Genomic DNA, 27,184 nt, shown 5'->3' with positions numbered 1-27,184 from the left:
AAGCCAGGATCGAGTGAAACGAAGCGAAGCTTTTGCAACAAATAATAATATTTTTGCTGTAAAACATTATTAAGGCGTAGGAAGTTCGTGTTCCTCTTTTGTTTGAAATAATTTTAGGTTTTTTTAGGTTTTAGAAATAATTTTTATATTTAGATTCTTTGTGCAAAGTTTTTTATAATGCATTTTAGACCTATTTTTGTGATTTTTTTATCGAGTAAAAGTCAAAGACTCAGGATTCGAATCGCTGAAGTCCCTAGAGAAAGGCCGCAAGATTGCTAATTAAATTTTTGGCAATCGTATTGTGATATTTGTGATCTAAAAAAGCGCTACATTTAATTAAAACTTCGTTCTCTGAACCTACTGAACCTTAATTCGAGCCGCTCTGTCTACATTTTTATTATTTTGCCTTTAATATTTATACCATTAAATAATTATGCAAAGTAACTTTATGCTTATTATATTTATCCCAAATCGTCGTTATGACAATTTACTTTATGCGCATTAACATTATGCTTACTCAGTTATGCGGAATAATATTATGCGATTTAGAAATTATGCGTAACATACGTTATGCCAATTTGAATTAGGAGAATTACGTTATGCGAATTAATATAGACCCGATATATGGATGTATGTAACTTGAGCCTGACTGAAACTAGATCATTAGGCATTATTTACCAGTCAAACATAGGGCCAAATAGAAAGGTACACAGCTACACAGGTCGTAGAAAATTTGACCCACTTCCACATCAACATTTTTATCCAATAAAGCTCGAGAATCGTCAACTTCCAAAATTGCACATTATTGTGTACATACAATTGAAATTTTCATGGCAAATTTTGCCATACTTGAGTGCGAAGTCCCCTTATCAATGCGAAGTAACGAGGCGCACTTTGTGAAGTTTGCTGCAAATTACAGCGTATACAGGCGCATGGGTATATTACACGTGCGTATGAGTCGGACGGGCAATTCGAACGAATACTGATATCAGGATGATACTTGAATCAATATTTAGCTATCGTGAATCGTGCGTATGGTATACGGCCACTTGGGCACCAATTTTTTTTAAAGAAATTTAACTTTATTATTTTGAATTAAGATTTAATCACTCACGTATTTTAAGTCGAAAAACGCTCGACATGTTTCACTCCGTACCGAGGAGTGTCATCAGTGTACGGTGACGGACCGGCGCAGACTGCTGAATACGTGAGTGACCCGTTCTTAATATATTTAATATGTCTGTGTCTCACGGAAGTTTTGTTATTAAGATTTAATCTCCAATACTTACAGCCATATTCGAACTTTAAGATACGTCAAATAATAGATATGGAAACGATATAGATTGGATATGTCAGTGTCAAACAAGTGTCAAAAGTGACGTTTTTGTTTGTGGAAACCTCACTTTTGACACTTGTTTGAGACTGACATATCCGATCTATATCGTTTCCATATCTATTATTTGACGTACCTATCTTAAAGTTCGAATATGGCTGCTAGTCATAAATTTTGTGATGTGGCCGGTTTGTAGGCAGCATACGAGTTAGATGTTATTCTGATATCAGTGTATGTTCCAATTGGCCTGGGACTGGCGTAGATACCGAGGTTTTCATACTACTAGGACACATGTTCTAAATATTTAATATAATTATTATGTTGGTTCGTAACATTTTAGACACATTTTTTAATGCACTCTAGTGTGAGATCTAAACATAAATCTAGTCTAAAGACTTAGAATTTTTAATTATTCAACATAAGATTACAGTTTAAAATACATTTATTTAAATTTTTGAGAACCCATATTGTGATTGTCAACAAGTTTCGATATTTATACGTAACAATCAATTTATTTTCCTTCCAATCAACATTTCATCTTTTAAACATAAAACATATCCAAGGTCTACTTCAAAGTTAGACACCTTTTGAAATAATAGATCGAATACATTAAGCCCCTAAAACACTTATAAGCAGGCTTAAAACGAAACGGTCGATCCGTCTCACTTAACCTCATAAAATAGAGGTACCTGGCACGTTGTGGGTCCTTCGGGATCACATTCAGCCATGCACATGTTGCCCCTTGACAAATATTGCTAAACTATAGCCGGAATTTATGCGCATGAACAACTTTCGTGAGTAATGCCTGCAGTTGCAGTGTTATTTCAAACGAGTTTATAGCTCGGGGAGCTAGTATAGAACTCTTCAATAAGGTATTTTTTAATATTATTAGGTAACTTGATTCTTTTGTATTCTAGCTCTTAGAAACTTTTAAACATGACGGTGAGATGAACTCTTTATAGTTTTTACAGTACATATGGTCCCATTTTCCGCACTTGTATCGTAAATAACTATTACAGTACATATGGTGTTACTTTACCGCCCTAGTGCGGTAATTGACACAATACATGCATATTTCGAAAATATAAAGGGCCATATGTACTGTAAAACGTTTTGCAATACACGTGCGAAAAGGTAATTCGCCATTCGTTGTGAATTTCTTACTTTTTGCACATGTATCGTAATGTACTATTTTTATATACTCACCGGCGATTGGCCCTAGTCACACCTGATGGAAAGTGAAGACAGAGAGATGGAGATCACAACTTCAGTAATAGCTTATTCACTCTTGCTTTAAAGAGACCGAGGTCATATTTGTCAGGGAATACAGAGAATACATGAAAACAATGTACCTATTGTAAATAATTTAATGACATATTTACCAGCTATCACCGATTTTTGACAAAATTGAGCAAAACAACATTCGTCATAACCTTTTCACCTGATAATTGCTCACATTTCCTGATATAAAGTTCAACGAATTTAGGTAAAACTCGAACTTATTCTTTTTATAAAATGCTATCTATTTTCATTGTGCATGATTATTGTCATTTCATTAATCATACACCGCATCAACGCTTGTATTTATTACAAATAACTCCAAATATTGTTACAATTACAATTGAAACAAAATTATTCACGCGCAAACATAACAATATCAGATTCCATCGAGCCAATAGTTGCGATCAGTGTGCGGAAAATTCCGCGAATATATTTAATGGTAACACTATCCAAAAGCTATTTTAAAGCGGCGAAAGAACGGGCCCACAAAAGCCCCCAAAAATATGGCGTCGTTTGAGCTCGCATTACATGGCTCAACTGTGGGGCGTGGTCCAAGTTGTGACGTTAAGCAGTTTTGGGCTTGTTTAAGGTAAGCATTTTACTATAATTTCACCTTATGGTATGTGCCGCATCGATTGCATGCTAATTGCTAAGAACTATTCTCTAGAAATTGCCATCCCATCAGTTATCGCTTGATTCAAATATAACTAAAGACCAATACAGTTTTATCCACCTCTTTAAGGAAAAGCAAGCGTACCATTCGCATATTTATATGGTAGCGGCAGGTGGTTAAGACTCGTATCTTATCATGCTTGGCATAAAGCTATGCGCCGTGTCAAAGTCATAGACTTTCGTTTCAAATATACATATGTTTTTATATTATGGCACACAAATCGACCTAGCCCCTCAGTAAGCTCAATGAGGCTCGTGTTATAAATATACGAGTATAACTCCATATCCATAACTCAGAAACAAGTATCTCAGATACTGTATCTGTGATGAATACACAGACAGACAGACAGAGGTTTCTGCTGCTTCGCAGGCAGGGTCACTAACGACTGAGGCTAGATGGGCGGTACTTCAAAATAAGTTTTCTTTAAAGGCCAGATTTTCCCTTAATGTAATGAGTATAGTAACGACTAAATCAAGAAGATTGTTTACGGTATGTTGGCAGCCCTTTGCAAACGTGTTTTCAAATTAGTCGCATTGTGCTGCCTCGTCCGGTGGTTACGAACTCTGCCTCACAGCTAAGTCAATAGATCAGACAAAGTTAGGAGAGCCACTATAGTTACAAAGTTTTGTTATTAATATTATTGGACGCCGGTGCGGCCGCGTGCATGCCTCCAGTTGGAACTCCACACGAGTATAGCAATTATAGTTTTACAATACTGTTCGAACGTGGTTCAAGTGCGTGTTTTGTTGCGTGTTTTTTACTTGGCAAACTTCGAGCTATTGAAGCTGAAAAGAAAGTTTAAAAGAAAGAATGATAGAAAGGAGTGGTCGAAAATGAAATCATCGTGCTGGTTTCTTGGGTTTTTAATATTAATTCTCTAGAGTAAGATAAATACTAATCTAATGATGTAATACCATACCTGCATTGATTTTGACAGATTTTTTTCACTTTTAGTTACATGTACGGAGTGACCACACCCCACCCTAAACTATTTTTATATTTATTTTTAAAGTATAAAGTAAGTGTACTTTGTGATTCGCTAACTACACCCATATTATGATTTAAATATTTCTTGATCTTTAAGAAATAAGCTGTGACATACGAGCAGACAGACAGACGGACATGATGACATGAAAATAAGTCCGTTTTTGATATTTTGGCTACAGAACCCGAAAAATGTCTTTACTCTCTACAACATTTGAAAAATTGTTTCATAGGCTGGGTGTTGTTTGTCAGTATCATGACTATCATGTATAACTGTTTTTTTTTATATTTAGAAGATTACTGGCTAATCGAGTATTTTGATGTTCTATTAATAATTATTTTATCATAGACAAAAATCAAATACCTAATAGAAAAACATACAGAGACAATAAAAACCCGCTACCGCCTGTGCTCGACGCTCCACACCCCGGCTTTGTTTCAAGTGGTCGCATTTATTCCCCTCATGTCCAAGTCCTCTTTAATTATGGATAATTTATATTCAGATTAGGACGCCAGGTGGGCGCGGCTGCGACCAATCCATGGCTTGAATAGTTCTGGACGCCGTGTTACATGTATTTGTGGGAAACGTGACTTTATATCTGAGTAGATAGAGTATTAAATATTATAGAACAATTGACACTAATAAAGGATATGTTAATTAATAAAAAAAAACCGGGCAAGTGCGAGTCGGACTCGCGCACGAAGGGTTCCGTACCATAATGAAAAAAAAAACGGAAAAAAGGAAAAAAAAAACGGTCACCCATCCAAGTACTGACCACGCCCGACGTTGCTTAACTTTGGTCAAAAATCACGTTTGTTGTATGGGAGCCCCATTTAAATCTTTATTTTATTCTGTTTTTAGTATTTGTTGTTATAGCGGCAACAGAAATACATCATCTGTGAAAATTTCAACTGTCTAGCTATCACGGTTCGTGAGATACAGCCTGGTGACAGACAGACGGACGGACGGACGGACGGACGGACGGACAGCGAAGTCTTAGTAATAGGGTCCCGTTTTACCTTTTGGGTACGGAACCCTAAAAATATTCTGCCTGTAGGTCTCAACGGCTTTTAATGTCAAAAAAAAAATTAAGGTACCTTCTGCATTCAGACTACACTAGCATTACTGTATCGCTCTCGCAAATGCCAAAAATCCGGACAAAGCTAAACTCCCCAAAGGTCAACCTATTAACGATCCTTATCAGGTCGCGAGGCGCCAAACTTTAGTTTCTTTTACCTCAAGTAGCGAAATAAATTCACTAGGGATTTATCAGAAAATTAAGCCTCAAGACAGTTTTGTAAGTAAACTAAATACAACTAAAAGTTAGCGGCAAACTGTGCTCGATAGTGTTGGCAAAACGGACTGTGGGCCCGATTCGGATTTTGAAATAGACATCTATTAGACATCTTTTAGACATCACCAAGATACGATAACGATATGTTTAAGATCTAACCTCTCAAATTTGACATTTGCGCGATTCTGGAGATACTGTTGAACGATTTCCACAGGATATGACTTAGAGATCCAATTCACATCTAATAGATATCTTACTCTATCTAACGTAAAAGTGACATTGGTTGCCCGAATTGCGCTGCAAAAGAGAACTAGTTGATATCTAAACTATAACGTATCTAGAATGGATCTAGTACGTGTCGTCTCTTGTGAATATCTTGAAGTTCGAATACGGCAGTGTGTTACTCTAAGATACGTTATAAGAAATATATACCCTCATCTGTTATTTACTTGCGATAGGAAATAAATGATAGATAATTTGAAATACTTCATTTGTGTCACATATATAAACTACTAAGGAGTTGTTTAAGCGCTGATTTTACTAGGTAATACTAAACACTGATTTAAAACTTTCGCGATTTTTACCCATCATTATTCAATAATAATATGTAATATTAAGTTGGATTGTTAAATATGTACTCGGACGTGAGACTCGCGTCCCGTCCAACACTACCCGAAGCGTATCGATCCCGCAACTTTCCAACTAAACTCGCCTCTTAGCATATCTCGCCACGTTTCGTCGGCACTTTCACGAAATATTCGATAAACTTCTGTAAACTTATTACTGTACGAAATACTTTTTTATGTCGAGTGTGAGAACTTTTGACTAGTGTCCCTTCAAGCGCGAAACGCGTTTATCAAGTTTTAACAACGTAACGTAGCGTCACATTGACGACTTGGATCCGAGGCCTTTCTTTAGTAGAGCTGAACTTTTATACTGAATATATTCCTACTATAGTTTGTTTTTATAGCATTAGAAAAAAGGTAAACAATCTTGAAGACTCTTTTTATTGAAAAACACTTTTGTAAAATAAGTCACGGCAAATATGTAACAATTATGAATCATTTACGGTTATTAACATTATTTTACTTTCATAAGTAATAGTTACTGATTTTTAAAAAGCGTTTTTCAATTAAAAGACACGTCAAGATCGCGTAGTCTTTTTTCTAATGCTAATAAAAACGAACTAAAGTGTCATTCTATGGAACTTGCTAACTATGTAAACAAAAGTCACTAGTAAATTCATCATTCTTAGACAATTTCAACATGGCGGTTTGTTTACATAATTAGCAAGTTCCATAGAATGACACTTTATGTATAACGTACGAGTTGCCGTCTTTTCTTTGATACATACTTTTATTACTAACTGTACTTTCCTTTGCATGTCTACCAAGTACTTCTCGAGCCTGAATGAGCCTAAACCAAATATGTTTATGTTTATTAATCGAAGAGTTCCTTTGGCTATCTTTCGACTGCATCATCAGATCAGCTTCATGCCAGCATATTATTGCATTATCATGGGATATACGGAAGTATGCCAAATTTCAGTTCAATCACACACCGGAAAGTCGTTAAAATTCAAGTTACAAGATTTGAAACACAAATACGCGGTGAAGCTAAATAAAAGCATGTAAAGAGTTAATATTATAAAGCAAGACTTTTATATTTTATACAACGAACATCGTATATGCCGAGTAAATTCTTGTCAAATATGTATTTGAAAATGATGCTTCGTTAGTTTCACGTCACAAACGGACGAACTATATAGTTTCTCAACATTATTTAAAACAATAAAGTACATAAGAAGGTTCGAGTGAGTAACCGGAAAGCTGTCTCACTAGAACGTAAACATAAGAATTCCATTTTCCAAGATGGTGGCACTCGGCAGCGACGCAACAGCGAATGTACGTTTAAACGTCGGAAATAAACGTCTCAGGACTGCACGCTGCAAATGTTATTTCGAAACTCTATTTGCCTATTGATACATTACACACACACACACACGAATAACCATTGAGGTTTTATAAATAAGAAGCCATGTTTTTAAAAGCTGTAACCGTTTTATCGCAAAAGCTAAGCGTTGGGAATTTCGGCCGCAATTTTAGACAGCTTGAAAGCCATATGTTTGTTACATTTATTCATAAGGCAATATGACGGGTAGTTTAAATGGATTTTGCTGTCAGTTTGTCGCTAAAATAAGTCAAATTTGAATAATTGAATCAGTTGTTATAGTTAGACCAAGAAAAGTCTGCAGCGATTTTGATAGCCCACAAAGTGCAAGTGTTATTTTAAACGTCAAACTTCTATGACATTAAGACGTATTTTAATAACACTTGCACTGCGTGGGCTATCAAAATAGCTTCAGACTTTTCTTGGTCTAATTCTACCTTCTGCAATCAAATGTTTATTTTTACCATTTTTGTTTAAACCAAATAGCTTATACCTAAAATTTCTATGTCAGTGAATTAGCAACAATATTTTTTACTTCATAATATATTTTTTAAACAATTATTTAAACAACGCATTTAGCAAAAATATAGGTATTTTTTAACAACTCAATTTCGTCTCTATTATGAAAATTGTTAGTCCTTTTTCAGTATTTGGAACTAGTAAATATTAATGTAGCAATTGAAGCACGAGATATATTCATAGCAATATTTTAATGGCAGGAATACTTTTTGTATAGGAAATGAAGACTGCAATAAACTGATTTCTTATTATAGCATTATCAATTAGTATTGAAGGCAACCATCCTGTCCGCCTCTTCTCTTTATGGACGGTATATATAATACTAAATAGACGGCATTTTTATTTTAAGATATAGACTCGAAATTTCGATTCCTATACGAAAATATGAGAAGCTTCCGAAATTTAGCAATTTTGGAAACATTCGGACGGCACATCAGTGCCGAAATCTGATGCCTTGGTAATGTTACTTACTATACCTTTGTAGTTGCTATACCTAATCAAAGAGAATTTAAAATAGAGGGAATTTTCAAAGTAGACCAAAAGATGGCACCATACATCCTCAACAAGATGGCGATACTTTTTGACATTTTACAAATTTAACACATATCAGTGAAAAAATAAGACTCAAAGTCAAATGGCGTTCTAAAAGTGTTAACCATTTGTGTCGAAAGATGGCAGTAAATGTACTGACTACATAACTCACTTTGACAATATTCCTCTAGTCTAAATTCACTTTGACCTAATAGGTATAACATTAACCCGTAAGATAAGAGGCGAGCAAGTAGTGAAGCATCGGTAAACGCTTGTGGCTTCGCGTGGGCCCGAAAGGGCGCTGATAAGCCTTGATTGACACTACGTTATTGAGGATTTGCGGACTATAATGTATTACACGTGTAACCCATCTTTGTTTATTATACAATATCTGGGAGACCGAGCTTTGCTCGGAAACATAAAAACTCAATAATGCATGTTTTCCCAGAGATAAGACCTAGCTAAATCGATTTTTCACCCCCGAAAACCCCTATATAGCAAATTTAATATATACATAAATAAACAAGAATTGCTCTTTTGAAGGTATTAGATTATGGCTTTATTTAGGTTTATTGTATCTACTTGAATGCTAAAATCTTATCTAAAGATAGAAAAACCTAGTGTGGTGATTAGGTAGCATTGAAACGAGAATATATACGTTAATTAATAAACCGACAAGTATCAGAACCGCAAAAACCGTGAAAACTGCATTTCCGACGTAGTTGGCCGATTTCAATAATTCTGCGGGTAATAACGAGCCTGTTCAGTGAGTACCTACGATCGTAAAGTGGTTAATTTGTATTGTTCACGCACGGTTGTCACTAGCAAACGCAGTTTATATATTTTTAGGGTTCCGTAGTCAAAATGGCAAAAACGGAACCCTTAATGGTTTCGTTATGTCGGTCTATCCGTCTGTGTGTCCGTATGCCGGAGCCATTTTACTCGAAAACTATAACATATATTTTCAAAAACTTTGGAACATGGTGTATTTTGTTTAGTTTTTTTTTTCTTAGCCTATTTGTGTGTCCCACTGCTGGGCCTCTCCCCTGGTTCTCCATGACTCCCGCTTTAGCGCTTCCTCCGGCCAGTTGTTAAGGAAGGCGTCAAAGTCATCCCGCCATCTCCGCCTGGGCCTGCCCCGCCCACGCTTCTTCGTCGGCATCCACTTAGTTTAGAAGTTAAATAAAATAAAATACAATTATTTAGGGAACTTAATACATGTTACTAAAAGTGAATAAAAAATACATAATGCAAATGGAATAACTTTCATCTCCATTTTAATATTATAAATGCTTTAAACTCTGTCTGTCTGTCTGTCTCTTAGCTCTTCCCGACTAAACCACTCAAACAATTTATATGAACTTTGATACGAAAAGATAGGTAGGTATTAGCTTCGCGTAAAGGATCATTTTTATTATGGATACCATAATTCTGACCCAGATGAAACGGGTAGAAGTTAGTAACAATACGTATAACTGTGGAGAAATCCTTAATACTCGTATACTAGATATACATGCTTCATAATAATATAAAGCGTTTAGGCTCGCTTGACTCGTTCCTAGCCACATTTTATTGGCCGGCTATTGACACCGTAGACGGTTCAAAGGCGAACAGATCGAATGCAGTTTGCTACGTAACGGACTAGAAATTGCCCGTCCCGGAGCGTATATAGTCATGCTAAAAAGAGTTTTATCTCCGTGAGAGTTTCTTAGAAAGATGCTAGCGCATTCCTGTTTTGCACACAATGTTTGTGTGTAGTAATCATAAGGAAAACGATATGTATTTAAAAACAACTTTAATGTTCCTAAAATTGTTACAAGCTTTTTATTAACTTGCAATGTACCTATGTAAATATGTAACTATGTTTGTACGGGTCAAATCTTGCAAGCTAAATTTGACCCATTTTCCGACTTCCAATGAAGCTGAAAATTTGCATACATATGTAAGTCGGATGACAATGCAATATTATGGTACCATCGAGCTGATCTGATGATGGAGACAGGAGGTGGCATGACATAAGAACTCTGTGATGAAACAAGGCAACCTAATTGTGTTTGGGGTTTTTGGAATGCTCTCGATGAGTATTAGTTGTCTGTGGAAAAAAAGGTACAGTCAGCGATAAAAGCTTGTACCAAAAATGGAAATTTTACCAAAACTTATTTTTGGATTATGAATGGATATGAATCGCTTGGTAGTCGAAAAAAGTATGCCTCCATCCCCCTCTCTAATTTTGGAAAAAGACGTACAAAAATCTTATACAAGCAAATACATATAAGTAGCTTAATATAAGCGCTTTTGCTTGTCTCGACTTTTTCATATCGCACGAAGATACGGAACCCTGCATGCGTGGCCTGACACCCTCTTGGCCTGTTTTTATTTGCTTAAGTTAAAACTTGTATTAAGACCTATGCCTAAAGGCAAAACATGGCTGGGCACAAAATTGAATTAATTTGTATATACCATGTTTGACAAAAAAATGATTTTGATAATAAAGAACGGGCCCATATACATACTCGTGTTGGATTTTTTCCTTAATACCTTAATACTGCAAATTAATTACCTACATGCAATTCAACCAACAAAACGAAATGGTCTCCTACCGTAAATCAGATCAATACTGGCTGGGTAACCGCGATATTCATAAGCTTGATTTACAATAATAGATATTAGTGGCAGTTTGGCTCGAGCCGTAATCCTAATAGACTGTTAGCGTATGCCGCGTATCGTAAACGCGTGTTTATCGAAATTAAACCTTATACAGATTTGTATAAGATGCAAATTGAGGCTGTGAGATTTTAAGTTGTCTCCGATGTGAATAAGTAGGTCGAAGTTTGTTCACTAAAAGCCTTCGATCGTCACATCTATGTTTAAAATTAAACTTAAACAAGTATTAACAGGCAACTCGTCTAAATTATTAGTTCCGTTTACTAAGCTGATAGGCCAGAAACGAAGCTAAACGACGATGATGAATGTTCGATACTAAACGATTTCTTAAACGCATAATGGTGCTCCCACATTGGCTGTTATAAAATGTTATAAACATTGTGTGACAGGAATAACATGATACAGTATTGATAATGTTTTATCATGCTGTCCCTGTCACATAACGGCTACAAAGAGTGACCTACGTGCTAATAGTCATACTCCTTACAAAAAAAACACAATGTTATATAAAATGTTATAACAGCCAATGTGGAAGCACCATAACGACTGCAAAGCGTGCTAATAGTCTTATAATCCTTATAAAAGAAAGAAGATACCACAGCCGTGGAGAATTGGAAAAGAAAACGTCAGAGTACGGATCCTTGGTCTAAAGATGCAACTATCTAAACGATATGAGAGTGAGGGAAACAAAACGATATCCCAGTCCTCTTCCAACTCCTTACCTATCCTTTTCACGGCTAAGACGCCATTAGCATAGCGACTGTCATTATAACTTCTCGAGTAATCGGATCAGCGATAACCAATCAAAAGTTTGTCGGCGTGACTTCATCCGACTGATAACGGGTAAGCACATTTCGATATGACGGTACTTGTCTACGTGACTGAGAAATGCCTCTTAGAACAAGATATAGAACAGTATCGTATGAATAATTATTAGCCTCCTGACGACCTGGTATCGAAATATGCCAGTTTAAATTTAACTTTGTCAAATTGATAAATAGTCAAAAAAGGGGTGGGCCAATGTAAAGTCAGCATCAATAACAACGCAGTAAATTTATGGCGGCGTTATCAAAAAAATCGGGCAAGTGCGAGTCGGACTCGCGCACGAAGGGTTCCGTACCATACAAAAAAAAAAAACAAAAAAAAAGCAAAAAAAAAAACGGTCACCCATCCAAGTACTGACCACTCCCGACGTTGCTTAACTTTGGTCAAAAATCACGTTTGTTGTATGGGAGCCCCATTTAAATCTTTATTTTATTCTGTTTTTAGTATTTGTTGTTATAGCGGCAACAGAAATACATCATCTGTGAAAATTTCAACTGTCTAGCTATCACGGTTCGTGAGATACAGCCTGGTGACAGACGGACGGACGGACGGACGGACGGACGGACGGACAGCGAAGTCTTAGTAATAGGGTCCCGTTTTACCCTTTGGGTACGGAACCCTAAAAAGCGCACAGCCAAATTTTGGAATGAACTGTTGCCCGCGGTAGTTCCCAACCGAAACGACCTTCAACCCTTTAAGAAAAGAACTCCCATTTTAAAGGCCGGCCACTCACTTCTAACCTAACCCATCGTGTCCATGGGAGGCGCTAATGGCTTACTATGGGTCTCCCCAGATATATCGACGCGCATACGGCAAAACAGACAGTCACTGTCGTCATCCGCTTATCACACTTTCACGTCGATAGACCCGAACTATCCGTACAAAAAAATAACAATTAACACTTATTTAACTACAGAGTAAACAACAAAACAGAGTTCGTAATAGCGTTATTACCTTATTACTAGTATAATTGTACAGGATGTGCACATTTGCTTGTGATACGGCACGTTCAGTTCAGCACGTAGCCGCTAGCCCTCATATCCATACTAATACGTTATGGACATTAGATCTAATTATTAACGCATGATTACTAATAATAGACGGTACATTAATATGCAATCGTATAATCGCATTGACGGCTTAGATTACAATAATCGTGTAAATCCTATAATCCTATTCCTAGCGGGTCCCGGATTTTTTACGGCTCAGAGAGCTTGGGATACGCCCGGCAACCTAATTCAAAGAATTGACGCAGACACTAGTGTTTACGAAAACGACTGCGATCTCAACTTTCAACTTCAAACTTCAATCCATGTGGGTCACTAGGCCTAGTCGAGAAGTATTGTGTGCAACGTTATATAAATATTTTGCTATTTAAATGAAGATAGACAGAATGGGAAGACAATGTGACGGCTGATCTGCTTCAGCTTCGCGTCAGTAACAGGCAGGAAGTTGCGAAGGATCGGGACAGGTAGCATGCTCTCGTTTCGGAGGCCAAGATTCTCTTTGGATCGTTGAACCAAAATAGTTAGTTAGTTATTAAAATTAATTGTAGTTGTATCATAGTCCCTACTATAAACTGACAATTCATCAATTTTATTGAAACGACATGAAGGTTCACCGATGTTTAATTGTGAGTGTTACTACAGCTCGTCTAAAGGCGGCATTCCACCAGTGTGCGGCACTGTGCGGCACAAGCATATTCAGTACAAAAATGCTTGTGCCGCACAGTGCCGCACACTGGTGGAATGCCGCCTTAAGAGTTATCTGCACTGACTTTTCAATGAGAAAGTGTGGAAGTGCACATATAAACGTCATACTTTTATATGGATTTGACGTTTATGTCACGTTTATTTTACACTTGCAGTCTATGACGAAAGTTCACCTTGAAATCGTATAAGGCTCTACAAGTACAGTATAATAACGCGTTTAGGGCGCTGATGGGGCTGCCGCGATATTGCAGCGCGTCAGGAATGTTTGCGGAGGCGTATGTGTCGTGTTTTAAAGCTACCATGCGCCTGCGAGCCGCGTCCCTGGTGCGACGCGTGCGCGCCAGCTCCAACAGCGTCCTAGAAATGATTGCGGACAAGTATTGTCCGTATATCACATTTTGCTGCGGACTTCATACGCCCAGCAGCACTGTGGTAAACACATTGAGAAATAGATGATGGTTGTCAATGTGCTTACCACGGTTGCTGTAATGTTGTAAATTATAATATTAAGTATGTGTTTAGTGTTTGTTTAATGATAAATGATAATGCCTGTATTTTAATTATGTATTTATGAGTCACAGATACTTGAAATAAATGAATTTCAATTTTAATTTAATTTTATTGTGTGACACTCACGACACTGTCGCTGGCTAAGTATGCGCAGAGTTATTTTGGACTGCCTCTATCAGGAACTTCAAATTGTGACTTGGAACCACGAAGAGTACGAATACCCTGAATAAGAACCAATTCAGCCATCTGTAACAGTTTCTAACGTTCCCTCACTCCCCTATCTAAATTCAACAGCCTGTAGACCGATCGAAACCCACCAACCTACAGACCGCAACTCCAAACTTGCCAGGGTAAGCAAAAGTATCGGGTAACTTGTTCCCAACTTACGGCTTCAGGTGTATAAAGATAACTAGCTTGCGAACTTCTTGTAAATAATCAATTTCCATGTATCTTGTAAGTTTGCTGGGTAATATTAATGGGTGCGTCTACGGGTAAATGCCTGTGTTTTCTACGGTATCTATGTAATAGGGTATTTGACTGTATTTAAAATAAATTATTTTACACCATTCACGAAATAAAGCACCAGAAGATAAATAGAGAAACGTAGATAGCCGTTATTTTTGACACAAGATCTATTTAAAAACCCGTATAAAACTATAAAGAGTAGGTACGTAATTTGATTGTGACGTCACATGCTAGTGTTTCATATAAATTACATAGTAGCAAAATCGTTTTGACAGTTCGAAAAAAGAAACTGATTTCACTAGTAGTCAAATACCCTATTCTGTGAGACGTTTAACTATGCTCATACCAACTATAACCATAATTTTCGTTAATAAAAAAAGCCTGTCCTTTGATTGGTTGGAAGTAACCAGACATTATTTTGTCGTTGCTTGGCACTTGGCATTGGTAGCAAAATTAATTAATGTCATATCATAAACTTGTTCATTTTACCTAAATCTCTACTACTAATAATATAAATGTAAAAGTAGCTCTGTCTGTCTGTAAATTTTTCATGTTAGATGAAAAGTTTGGAGATAGTTTGAGGCCCGGGGAGGGGCATAGGATAGTTTTTACCAATCATCATCATTCCACGTAGATAAAGTCGTCTTTTATGCACCATCTGTCAGATTCTAACATAAATTAATGGCCCAAACCGGACAAATGCGGTGTCAAATGAGTCAAACTAAATCTGCTGACAGCCACCCGGAAACCGGAACCCGCCCTCATGGAATCCGGTCAACCGGAAACCCATTTTTCATATTTATCTGCGTATGCTTGGGTCTCAACTTTTAAACATAGAACGCATTGTCATGTTAAGCGATTCGACCCGCTTTTTATTGACCAGGAGGATTATTCTAATCGTAATAACAGGTAATGAATTTGATTTGGGTTTGTTATTGTATGGTCTATCTGATTTCTGATTGAAGAAATATCTATCACTTTTGACACTGACAGGTCATACTTATGTTAACGTACTTACTTACTTAACAAATCCAGATTAAATTCATAAGCTGTTGCAATCAGGATAAGCCTCCAGTATACTAACTTTCAAATACCGTCTCATATCAAGATAATAATCATCTCGATAATACCTACGATTCTTAAGCCGACCACTGACTAACAGTCCGCCGGACGGTATCGGCCGGTCAGTTGTTCGGAACTGTCAAATTTTTGTTCTAACTGACAGGCCGATATCGTCCGGCGGCCTGTTAGTCAGTGGTCGGCTTTAAACATTAAAGCCACACCCAAAATATGATTTAATTAAAACATTTCTCATTTCATACCGCGCCGGAAGAAAATACTTAAATAAAACCAAGTATCCCATGTAAAAAGCTTTGAAATATTAAAGTGCAACAAAAATGAGTCGACGACCGCCCGGTGTATTATTTGCTCTCCCCTAACTTTGAGGCAACAACTGACAGAAACTTTACGTAATAATATTAAGTCCAACGCTATACAACAGAGCGTACCTAATTCAGTAACGGTTTACAAAAACAGTTTTGTCATTATTGTTTAGTTTATATTTATATTTAAGTTTAGTTTTTAATTAGTTTTATGTTTAGATTATGTATTATTATTTCTTTTCTTTGTAACTTTTGAATACCAAATAAAGTCGATTGTTTCAAAACAGTTTTTCTTCATTTTTTTGACCAAAGGATTCCTAAATGGCTAAGTCGTGTTTAAAGCATGTTGAGAAATAAGTAATTTAAAAAATGCGTTTTACTTATATAATTTTAGGGCAAATTAATTGCAAACGTGATCGGGGTGGGGCATAAAATGTATTAGCCGGTCGGACGCTATGAATCATAATCATTTATTGCAGCCATGATATTATTACAAGGTGTTCTTATTTAAGTCAGTACATACATGGACCCTACTAGGGCGTGGCAATATTTGAAAAGGTACGGTAGTCTGCACCGTGCAGTCCACACGGCTTATGACCGCACAAAATGAAGACAAATTACCTACATGTGGTCGGGATCCTCGGCAATGAGGGAACGAGAAATAAGTAGAGTTTACAAACTTAAACGAGTGAAACCGAGAAACGTCAAATACAGCTTCATGTAGCAAGCCGCGTTGCGGTTGCGATCGGTGTAATTGAAATAGTTTTTCAAAACTGCGGCTCGGAAAGGTATAAAAAACTTAAATCCGCCTACTTTGTGAAAAAATACTTTATGTCCAAAACAGTAGTGTGTAGCTAAAAAGAACAGTTATTTTAGAAACAGTTATCCAAAACGGTTTCTCGTCGAATACAGTAACGTTTCGTTTCAAAGAAAATTTAAAACAACCCAGCCCTATCATGTCAAGGATTTTAAGTATTATAACAATATTTAACATGACACGTGCGGACGTAAAGTTTATGAATAAATTATGAATAATTTGACGGGTGAGTTAGATGCTAATGAGTTTTTCTTTGAACTTTTATCAATACAAGGAAGTTGTTATTATATTAACGTAAATATTACAATAGGTACTGAATAAACAATATTTCTGCTACGTTGACTGGCGTAGAGAATACCTAATGGCATTAAGTCCGCCTTTTGTAAATTAAGTTTTTCTTTTGTGCAATAAAGTTTAAATAAATAAACACATTTATAGGAAACCAGGCGGCTTAGCACGGTCGCGTTTTTATCCCTTGTCACCATGCCTGTCACGTTCTAACAAGTATGTAAGTGCGAAAGGGACGCGCATAGTGATAGTCGATAAAAATGGAACCGTGCTGAGCCCGCAGTTTTATTGCTTAAATCGGCTACTATAATAGTGACTAAGGAAAGAAGCCGGGAGATTAGAGATTCTACCCTAATTCAATAAATAATAACAATTAAAAAATGCGTGTAACAGGCCTATTCAGATTTCGAGATAATCACAAGATCTTGAGACGATTTAGAGATCAACTAGATCTACATTAGATATCGACTAGATGTGACTTGGATATCTAAGTCATAACTTGTCGAAATCGTTCAAGAGGACCTCCAGAATCGCGGAAACGTCAAATTTGACATATCTATGTTACGAATATCTTTAAATTATCCGTATCGTAACTTGTTGAAGTCTAGTAGAAATCTAATTCATTTTCCGAATCGAGCCGTAAATAATAACTTAGAAATTCTTGGAGCCGTATGTCAAACGAGTAAACAACTTTTCACCACACCAACTCGTGAAGGCTAGATCTATTTATTCTTCAAAAACTGATTTAAAAAGTTGCATTTTATCGTAGGTAGGCTAGGAGGACGTCAAATATTAGCATACGACAATTTTGCATTGCCCCCCTGTAAAACAGAGAACAATAAAGAGTATTTGGATTTTATATTTGTATAACTATTAAATATTTGTGACGTTACACGGGAAAAGGTACCTTATGGCGGCTGGCGCTTATGTCGTATATACGTAGCACTGCAATAGTATTGGAGCGGCGTTAATAATAGCATAAGCGCCAACCGCCATAAGATTTTACCCGTGGAACGTAACATTTCTTGATGTCATTTTCTCATGCCAGCCTAAACGCACCCTAAACGTACCTTTTGCAGTGGTAATTAGCTATATGATTAATGATTATAATAAGCTCATGTATTACAACACGTAAGTACAAACGTACATTCACAGTGCGATAATTCAATATGAATATTCATAACTCATTAAAGTTACCTTAATTACGAGCCATCCCCTTAAACACCGGCATAGATCACTTGCACACTAGACGCAACAATATTCGTAATGTGTTAAATGTTCGGAGAAAGTAAAGCACTGACAATGTAAGTTGCAACAAAAACGTTAATTTTTAGGTACCAAAATACTATATTAGTCAGTAGAAGGTATGTTAGCTAGGTAGTAATCATTCATGTATGTGCCCACTTAAATTATAAATATCACATAATTATATACCATACCTACTTATAATATTCAAAACAAAAAAAATATCAATTTAAAATTACCATAAAATCAGTACAAACGTAATATAGTTACCAAAAATTTAAAAACAGCTCATAAAAATGGTCTCCCTTTGTAATACTTACATACATAAGTACATCACTGGCTCAGTGACCCAAAAATGATCTTGGCCTCTGACACAAGAGAGCGCCACCCTGCCCTATTCTGCGCCACTTCACGCCGGTTGGGTATTCTCCTTTTGTAATACGCTTTATAATGAGGTATCTTTGGGAGTTACTCTACAAGTGCCGTGTAGGAGCCAAATTCCCGTAATTCCGTAAATATACCAGGCGGCGCCGACTTGAAATATGACATAATTATCACGATTTACCCGTCAATTATGTGACTGCAGAACCCTAAATCGAGGAGTTAAGACAAACAATAATTCTTCTCATTTACAAAGGAAATTGTCGCTGTGTTATTTCGCGGCGCTCGCAGCAGTATGGTTTAGTGACGTAACCGTTCCTCGAGGGAACGATGGGGATTTTTTTACGTAAGCCATAATATTTTTAAGGCTTTGCAAGAAAACTGACCTTTTGCTGAAATTTGGCGTTTGATCGTAATCGTATTTGAAGTCATATGTAGGTAATCTAATATTAATAAAGTGAGTTTGTTCTCAAAAACATTCAGCACGCTGATGTGACCTGTTTTTTGTCATAATAAATTAACAGTGCTAAAAATTAAAAAAATGTTTTTAGGAATAAATTTCAAACGGCTTCTATTTTATGACTTTCTAACATAGGGAAAAACTAAATATTATCACACGTGGCTCACTCCACGATTTGGTCGCGTTGCTACAAGTACATGCGGCCCACACCAGTTTTGGTGTCTAGCCGTAGTAGTTGCCGCGCACCGCTATGGAACGGACGCCTGCTCGCGCTTGCGCTTGTTTCTCTCGTAATAGACGCGTTTTGTTAGAGAGTGAACCTTCTCTACCTACTCGTAGTACTATTATTTATTCTGTGGTATTATTTAGATTTTGCTTATGTAGTCATGTGGGCGGGCCAGACCCATCACCCAAATCAATGTTTTAAGGAATATACCTGAAAATTGAAACTACTTTAAAAAAACTGTTTTTTTTTTTATATGCGCCTCTGGTTTTCCATGCGTTCACAGGCAACGGTAACCGCTTACCAAGCTGACTGTAGGCCTGTTTACCATGGGAACATTCCCGTTGCCACTTCCCTAGATGTCGTTAGTTGCAATTTAGAAGTCTCATTATCGGGTGAGCGTCGTCCGAGGGCGTTTTAATGCTTATTTATTGAAAGGCTTGTCTTCGGCCGCGAGTTATTTTCAAAGGGATCATAGTGTCAGCGGGGCAGTTTTATGTGGTTGCCGGAGATTGTGACCGATAGACTCCGTATTTCTCCGATTTATGTGGAACAGCTGAAGTTGGGGCGCATCTTGCCACAGGGGCATTTCACTGTAAACGCAGCGTTTTTGCCTTATGCCATATAAGCTACTTATATCAATCAAATCCGTAAAGCTCAATATGTTAGCCAAGTCATGAAATATTACCAGTCCCTATATCGCTTTCTCAGCATTTTCAGAACAAATAGAAAAAAGGTTTTGTATTTATTTATCCACACACAATTTGATATAACAAATAATATTTAATATATTTTTATTTGAGTGAGCCGTTATTTTGAAAACGTACGAGTGCTTGCGGTCACTGGTTACCGCACATATATGTATCGCACCACTAGTTGCATCCTAAGTTACTTATAATAAATACACAGCCCATGTTCACATATTTAATTTACAAAGAGTCGTAAACGTAAAATCTACGTCGTAGATGTAACTGATGATATGAGTTGATGCCTCTACGTGAACGTTTACAATGCCTGATATGACGTTGCACGCTCAATTCATTTAATATTGGAGCCCCAAAATATCCAAAATATTATAATGGCGACTTTGGCGACAAGACTTTGTATGCTGCGTCTATTAAGTGATCTGTGTTGACGGGGTCGTGGCGCTAAGCCGCAATGGGAACAAACCTCCTATCGTGCAATCCTTTACTTTAAGTTCTTTATAGCTAGAGTCGACGTCTAACCTTACTATTTTGCACCTTATTAGGTTGTAATAGGGTATAAAAAGGATATATATCTTTGATATCGACCATGCGTTAATGTGGACGATCCTTGGCCGATAAAGCAACTCAGTTGCATCGGGATCACGTAAAGGGTGTTTTACTACTGAGTTACACAAGTTCCTTGGTTTTTTCATGGCGCCAACTGATCCTTTTTATTGTGGGGATCGATTGAATGTAAAACAAAAGAAATGTCTTCAACAATCGCTATCAGATATTTCGGTGCGGCCAAGGTGCGCAAAACTATCTGAACAAGCACTTTAACGTCTTAATAATAGAGGATTTGATATGATATATTGTAAATCTAGTGCTGTGTCATTAATAGTAGTTTATGTGACTGCTACATAATGAAAGGCATTAAATAAAATACAAGTGTTTTAATGTCGAATCACTGAAATGAAATGTTAAGTAACTGCTTTAGCTACACACACATCATTATCATCACAAGTGCGAAATTCGCACATGTATCGTATAACGGTTTAACTTGTCGACGTAGTTACGTAATGTGGTTATTACAGTACAGGGTGTCGTAATAGTGCTCAATATATGTAATGTAAAATAATTTTCATCACACTCGCTCAGTAAATGTAAAATTGCACGCAGGTTTAGCGGGAGTTATAGAAAAAGCGTTCTCACTAGGGAGTTATGAAGTTTCTAGTGCCATAATAACAGTTTTTGCCTTTATACTTAATTTTTGTATCCCAAGTGTGAAGCTACTGTTACACATGCTGATTACTAGCACGAAAGCATGCCACTATTGAGCAATTGCTACTTAGTAGTATGTGTGTCGAAACATTGCTAATAATGAGCATGCTCATTTTGAGTTTGCTCAAAAATCAACGGTCGTGCGATTTTTGGTCATGCTACCTGCAGTGCGGATGGAGGGGGGCGTGCTTTTAGCGCGTGTGAATAGGTTTGCTTATTGAGCATGCTAGTATCTTGTTTCTGTATAGCGCTTTCAACTTGAGAGAGTAAAAAGTCAAATTGATGCGGTAGCATCCGCAAATATTTTTTATAACCCGCAGCATCTTCTACTTGCATTTCTGTAAGCAATTGAGCACTTGCTCCAAAGTCCTGTCTTCTAGATATCCAATCACGGACCCAAATCTTTCTCTTTCTTTTCTATTTTTGTCGAGCTGATTTAAGCTTCTGGATGCATTCTCCATACGGATAGCTGTTTGATTGTCCATGGCTTTATTTGAACTGACAGAGAGCGAGAGAGCACGCTATATTGAGCATACTCAATAGCACGCTTTTTAGCATGCTATTTTAGAGCATGTGTAACAGTAGCTTGATGAAAAACATTGTGTGTAACTCGGGGCGTAATAATATTGCAAACTCGAGTCTATAAATCGCTCCGGCAACCCGTCGCGATTTAACTTACTCTCGTTTGCAATATTTAACTTACGCCCCATGTTGCACAATGTACTATTATATGAGCGTACAAAAAGTCCCCTGCATTATAACATTCAAGATTATACAAAATCTTAAGACACTGAATATCAATGCCGCAGTGCTACAATGTCAACAATATGAAAAGACGTAAAGCGCGCTTTCCAACTTTGAGCGCCGTCGCATATTGCATATTGATGCCCCTAAGTGCATATTGACACTCATATGCTGGAGCTGGAGTGAGGCGCAAACGGTTTTATCGATTGTTTTCCGGCTAGGGAGAATGTCTTGTTTGGTGTTTGATGTCTTGTTTAACCTTTCCTACGTGTGTGGTGGTCAAAAGATGTAGGTTCAAGCCTCGGTTGTATTGTACCTATAAAGCACACTATAAAAAATGAAGACCAACTAAGAGCAGTTTCTTCTTAGTTGACGTTAAGTTAATTACAACAATAACGATCTTATATAAATCAATGAAAGCTGATTACTTAAAACAATAAGTGTATCTGTGATTGAACTCATAAAGTAGGTATTGATTAATCCTAACAATTGTATACCTTGCATCTATTATTAACTTGTTGACATAATTATGTAACGTAGGTTGATTCAATAAATATCAAGCTTAGTTGATCTTACTAGGGTCAATTAGTTAGCATAATTCTTTTTCATGTATATATTGAACAAGATCTTAGTTGGCTCAGTTACATAGCAATAGTAAAATCAATCAGAATTACCTTATTTGAAATGTCGAAGTCCTTGTTAGGCTCGTATGGAATCAAGATGCTTGATTACGACTATCAAAATATTGATAGGGCCAACCAAATTTTTTTTAGAGTGCAGAAAAAATCGGCTCCGAAAAAAAAAATGCACATAGATCACAAAAAAATCGGCTAGGGATGTACCATACACCGACAAGAGGAGTTTCTTAACTGACTGAAGAAAAGTTGATAATTTGCGAATCGGCTGTGTCTGATGCCAGCCGAAGACGATTGTGTGGTCAGATCTATTTATAACATAGTAAAGCGTCTTAGCGTGCAACTAAGCATTTAATAATGCTCCCAGCCATACCAAATGAGGAATTGTAGGTATAATTTCTAGTTTAAATGGTGTAATCCTTGCACTAGCCTTTCAATAGTCAAGCGAAATGCTATTCTATGCTATTGCAATAAAAAAAAATGCGAGTGATCTTATCATAAGTCTTACACGTGGCGCGCTCGATCAGTAGAGGCAGTGTAGTTGCTGCTCCTAGTCGAAAATCCTCAAAATCAGATCTAACAATGTCGAGAGTTTATTCGACTTGATGATTAGTAAACCCGTTTCAAACAATTTTAAAAGTCCTTAGTTGTAAACTAACCTTCAAACACGGTAAGCGTAGCGACCGCGGTCACGGCGTCACCGACGCCATTCTCCGCGACGCACTCGTACGTGGCGTCATCTCGCTGTGCGCGCACCGGCTCTATGCGGAGTACGGCGCCATTCGCGCCCACCTCCGTCACTTGTTCCATGGCCGACACTTGGTACCGGGACTGCATGCCTGTTGAGAGGTGTAAAGAGGTTAGGGGTGTCACCAAATGTTTTTGTGTCATTTAAATTTAAGTTTTATGAAAAAGGGCGTAATTCATAAAACCAGAACAGAAGCAAACAATAAGATATTATAAGGAAAAAATTACCACCATAGGGTGGAAAGGAAATTCATCATCACATTTTGATTATTTTATATATAAAGCAGAATTTTTAGGTCTATAAGCAATGAGGCTTGAGTTGAAGATTTCTTATAATCTGGCCCGTTAAAGAGTTAAACTTTCACGATTTTTAAACAATCTTAATATGTAGGTAACTAAACAATTTTCTCCGACGTTGATCGTGGTAACGACGGAGGTAATTTTGCAACAAGCGTGACTTTAAAGTTTTGATTAAGTTCATAATAACTGCACGGCCATCCTGATGTCAAGCGGACACCGTAGCCTATAGACACTTGCAACGCCAGCGTTATCAAGCGCCATCAACTTTCATAAGCATGCAAAGGCTCAGGCCCGCCAACAGGGTGAATCGACGATCTTGCTTTCGGTTGTTATGATCATGATGAATATCAACGAGAAATCGCGCTATAGTTTAAAAATAATTGTTTTGCAGCTATTAAAGACGACGTGAAAGTAATCCTAGCAAAGATAAATTATTATTATAGCGACTACCGTACACCGTCTTGTCCCTGACGGCCTCATTAAAGCATCTCGTGGAAAACATTAAGAAGATGACTATAAAAACTTAATTTGCTCGTCCGTGTTTTACAGGCTTGTATGCTGAGTACTCAGCTAAAAGGAAATCATATATAAATATAAACTAATGGCGTCTGCTTACTTAACGTTTTACGAGTAGCTTATCTGAGGATGTTTTTGAGATTGATTTCCTTGATAAAATGAGAAGAATCCAGATCATTCTTGATCAGAAGATTCCAGGTTCGAATCCTGGCAGGATCGCCATGTGAGGTTGGAAGTGGCCAAGAAAATTTACAAATACAGCGTCAATGTCAAGGCCGCAGAAGTAATGTCGCAACAGAGACCATCCGAATGTCACCTTATTACGTGGTTCATAAAAGTTCAAACCATCAAATCCTAAAGAGCATTGTTGACGTTTCAACACTCCAGGCAGACAAAGAATGTGTAATTCTCATTGAAAATTTAAAAACGTTAGGGTAATCCCGAGTTCCTTTGTAAGGTATCCTTGCACTTTGCATTCCTCTCAAGATTGCAGCAAAAACAACGCGTTCGTGCGTCCCGGGGAGTTGTAACTCGAGGGGGTAAAGTTTAAATTGCTAAAGCACTTGCGCGGATAAGTTGGCCGTTGAAGTTGGTAGGGCTACCACGTCGTTAAATGTTTGATGTCGGCATGGAGAGTTAAAGTGGGACAACATCGTGGGATTGCAGTAAATAAGACGAAATAAGGGCAATAGAATCCAAATGTACGAGTAAGAAGTCAAAAATTCGAAACAACGGCAATAAACGTTTACAAATAGATCTCAAAAGGAAAGAAAGAGATAGAGAAAGAGGTTCTGTGTACTCTCTACTCAATTAAGCATTAAGTCCGCCATTTGTACCTTCATGTATTGTGCAATAAAGATTAAAATAAATAAAATAAATAAAGAGGTATAATATCAGGATCGTAGCAAGTGGAAATCAGTGGTCTCTGCCTACCTCTTCGGGAAATACATATTATGTATGTATTTATGTAAATATATCTCCACTGCAAGTCTTAGAATATGAATGTATATGTATTGTTAGAAACACAGGGTTCATACAGTAGTTTTACTACGCCATGTAACCTTTAGAAAGTAGGTAATGTTTAAATAATGATAATATAATGCTCTTTTCCTGATCACAGTAAGCAACCTAGACATTTGGGTTGCTTGACATTCTATTCAATTTTAAATATATTAATATTAATTTTCATTACAACGTCAGTAATACGCCACCCCACTACACAGCTATAAAATGGTATTTTCACCACACCAGCTCGGAAAGGCTTACTTTGCACTTTAAAAACTGATAGCAAAGTTGCATTTTATTCACATGTGAGACAAAGTAATCAAATGCAAATTTTGAGTTGGTTTCTTATGTTTGCTGGTAGAAATGACTTTTAAATGATGATTTTGGATGATAAATTTTTAATTACATTCATTTGGATTTGATTTGGTTTGATTTTGTTTGATATTTTACATTTAATATTTGCTTCAGGTTGGTGTGGTGAAAAATTTTGTGTTTCACTCGGGGGCAAATTTTGTTTAACCCTCGTGCTTTGAAACCCTCGCAACGCTCAAGATTCCATTTTTCGAACCACTCGCTATGCTCGTGGTTCAATTTTGGAATCTTTCGCTTGCTCGGGTATCAATATTAGCACGAGCAGTTGAACAACAACTTTGCCCCCTTGTAAAACAAATAACTATTATTTCCATAAACGGATCTTAGAGCATTTTAAAGCACATTCTAGTATCTCATACAATTCCCTACTTTGTTAACGTGCCACCAACGTTTTCTTGTTAGCTTTTCACTCAGCTCGTCCAAGTACATTTGTAAACCAGCGGTGGCAGCCCTAGCCCGACAAAGCTAAATCGCCACTCGTTGTATGTGCCAAGAAAATGTATCTCACGACAAGTGAGAATAATAGGGCCGCCGGCGTGACCGCGGTGAAAACCGCCGCTTTTATTCCCCTTTGACTTGTGGATACTTGAGATCCGATTTAGTTGTCTTGAGTTCGATATGGAGTCTAGATAGTATTTCTCTGTCGCCATTCTAAACGAGGAATTGTCATTTAGTGGTGCCACTTTTGCTTTAGTGATCAAATGTTTAAATCTGGAGATCTGGACACATGCTCAAAAACTACAACATACAACATACGAGTATGAGCTGACGTAAAATTTTTCTGTAACTATATATTTCAGAAAAATGTGACCGTCATTTACCTATTTTAAAACAAATTAATGTACGACACGATAAGTTGGAATAATAGGGCCATCGGCATAACCGCGGTTTTCAACCGCCGCTTTTTTTCCCTTAGACTTATGGATACTTGAGATAAGATTTAGTTGACTTGTGTTCAATATAGTTGGTCAAACCAATTTGTCAGTCAGTAAGAACCAGGAAAACTATACTCATCCTTTTCTTTTGGGTGCTAGTACTAGTGTAAGTCAAAGATGAAGTATGATTCTCTCTGTCTATGATTGAAATGAGACAGTCCTATGACAAACTATATGTAAGTGTAGTTTAGCGCTGAGCGTATTTCTCTGAAACACTTTCAGAAAGACGCTCATTTGTAAACTAAGCGTTTACAAATGAGCGTCTTTCTGGAAGTCTCTATTCTATATTACTCTCAAAAAAAAAAGTGTCCATGTTTTTTAACGGACGTGAGCGCGGGTGTGACACCCCTGGACGCACGCGATAGCGTGGATAATTTCAAGGTAGGTTAAATAATGACCAGACTTTGGAATTTTGGTAAACGTAC

At 37.1% G+C, this 27,184-nt stretch overlaps 1 protein-coding gene across 5 annotated transcripts in view; it reads right to left on the bottom strand.

The window, feature by feature from the left end:
* LOC134795287 (tyrosine-protein phosphatase Lar) overlaps positions 1–27,184 on the bottom strand; it is a 646,064-nt gene that overhangs the window by 91,733 nt on the left and 527,147 nt on the right. For all 5 annotated transcript variants that reach the window (XM_063767084.1, XM_063767085.1, XM_063767087.1 and 2 more), the window contains one exon: positions 23,544–23,723. In XM_063767084.1, coding sequence (XP_063623154.1) covers positions 23,544–23,723 — 180 coding nt within the window. The remainder of the gene's footprint in view (positions 1–23,543; positions 23,724–27,184) is intronic.

Source organism: Cydia splendana, chromosome 12 (genome assembly GCF_910591565.1).
Source record: "Cydia splendana chromosome 12, ilCydSple1.2, whole genome shotgun sequence".
Lineage (NCBI taxonomy): Eukaryota > Metazoa > Arthropoda > Insecta > Lepidoptera > Tortricidae > Cydia > Cydia splendana.
This window is presented reverse-complemented; position numbering and strand designations above follow the sequence as displayed.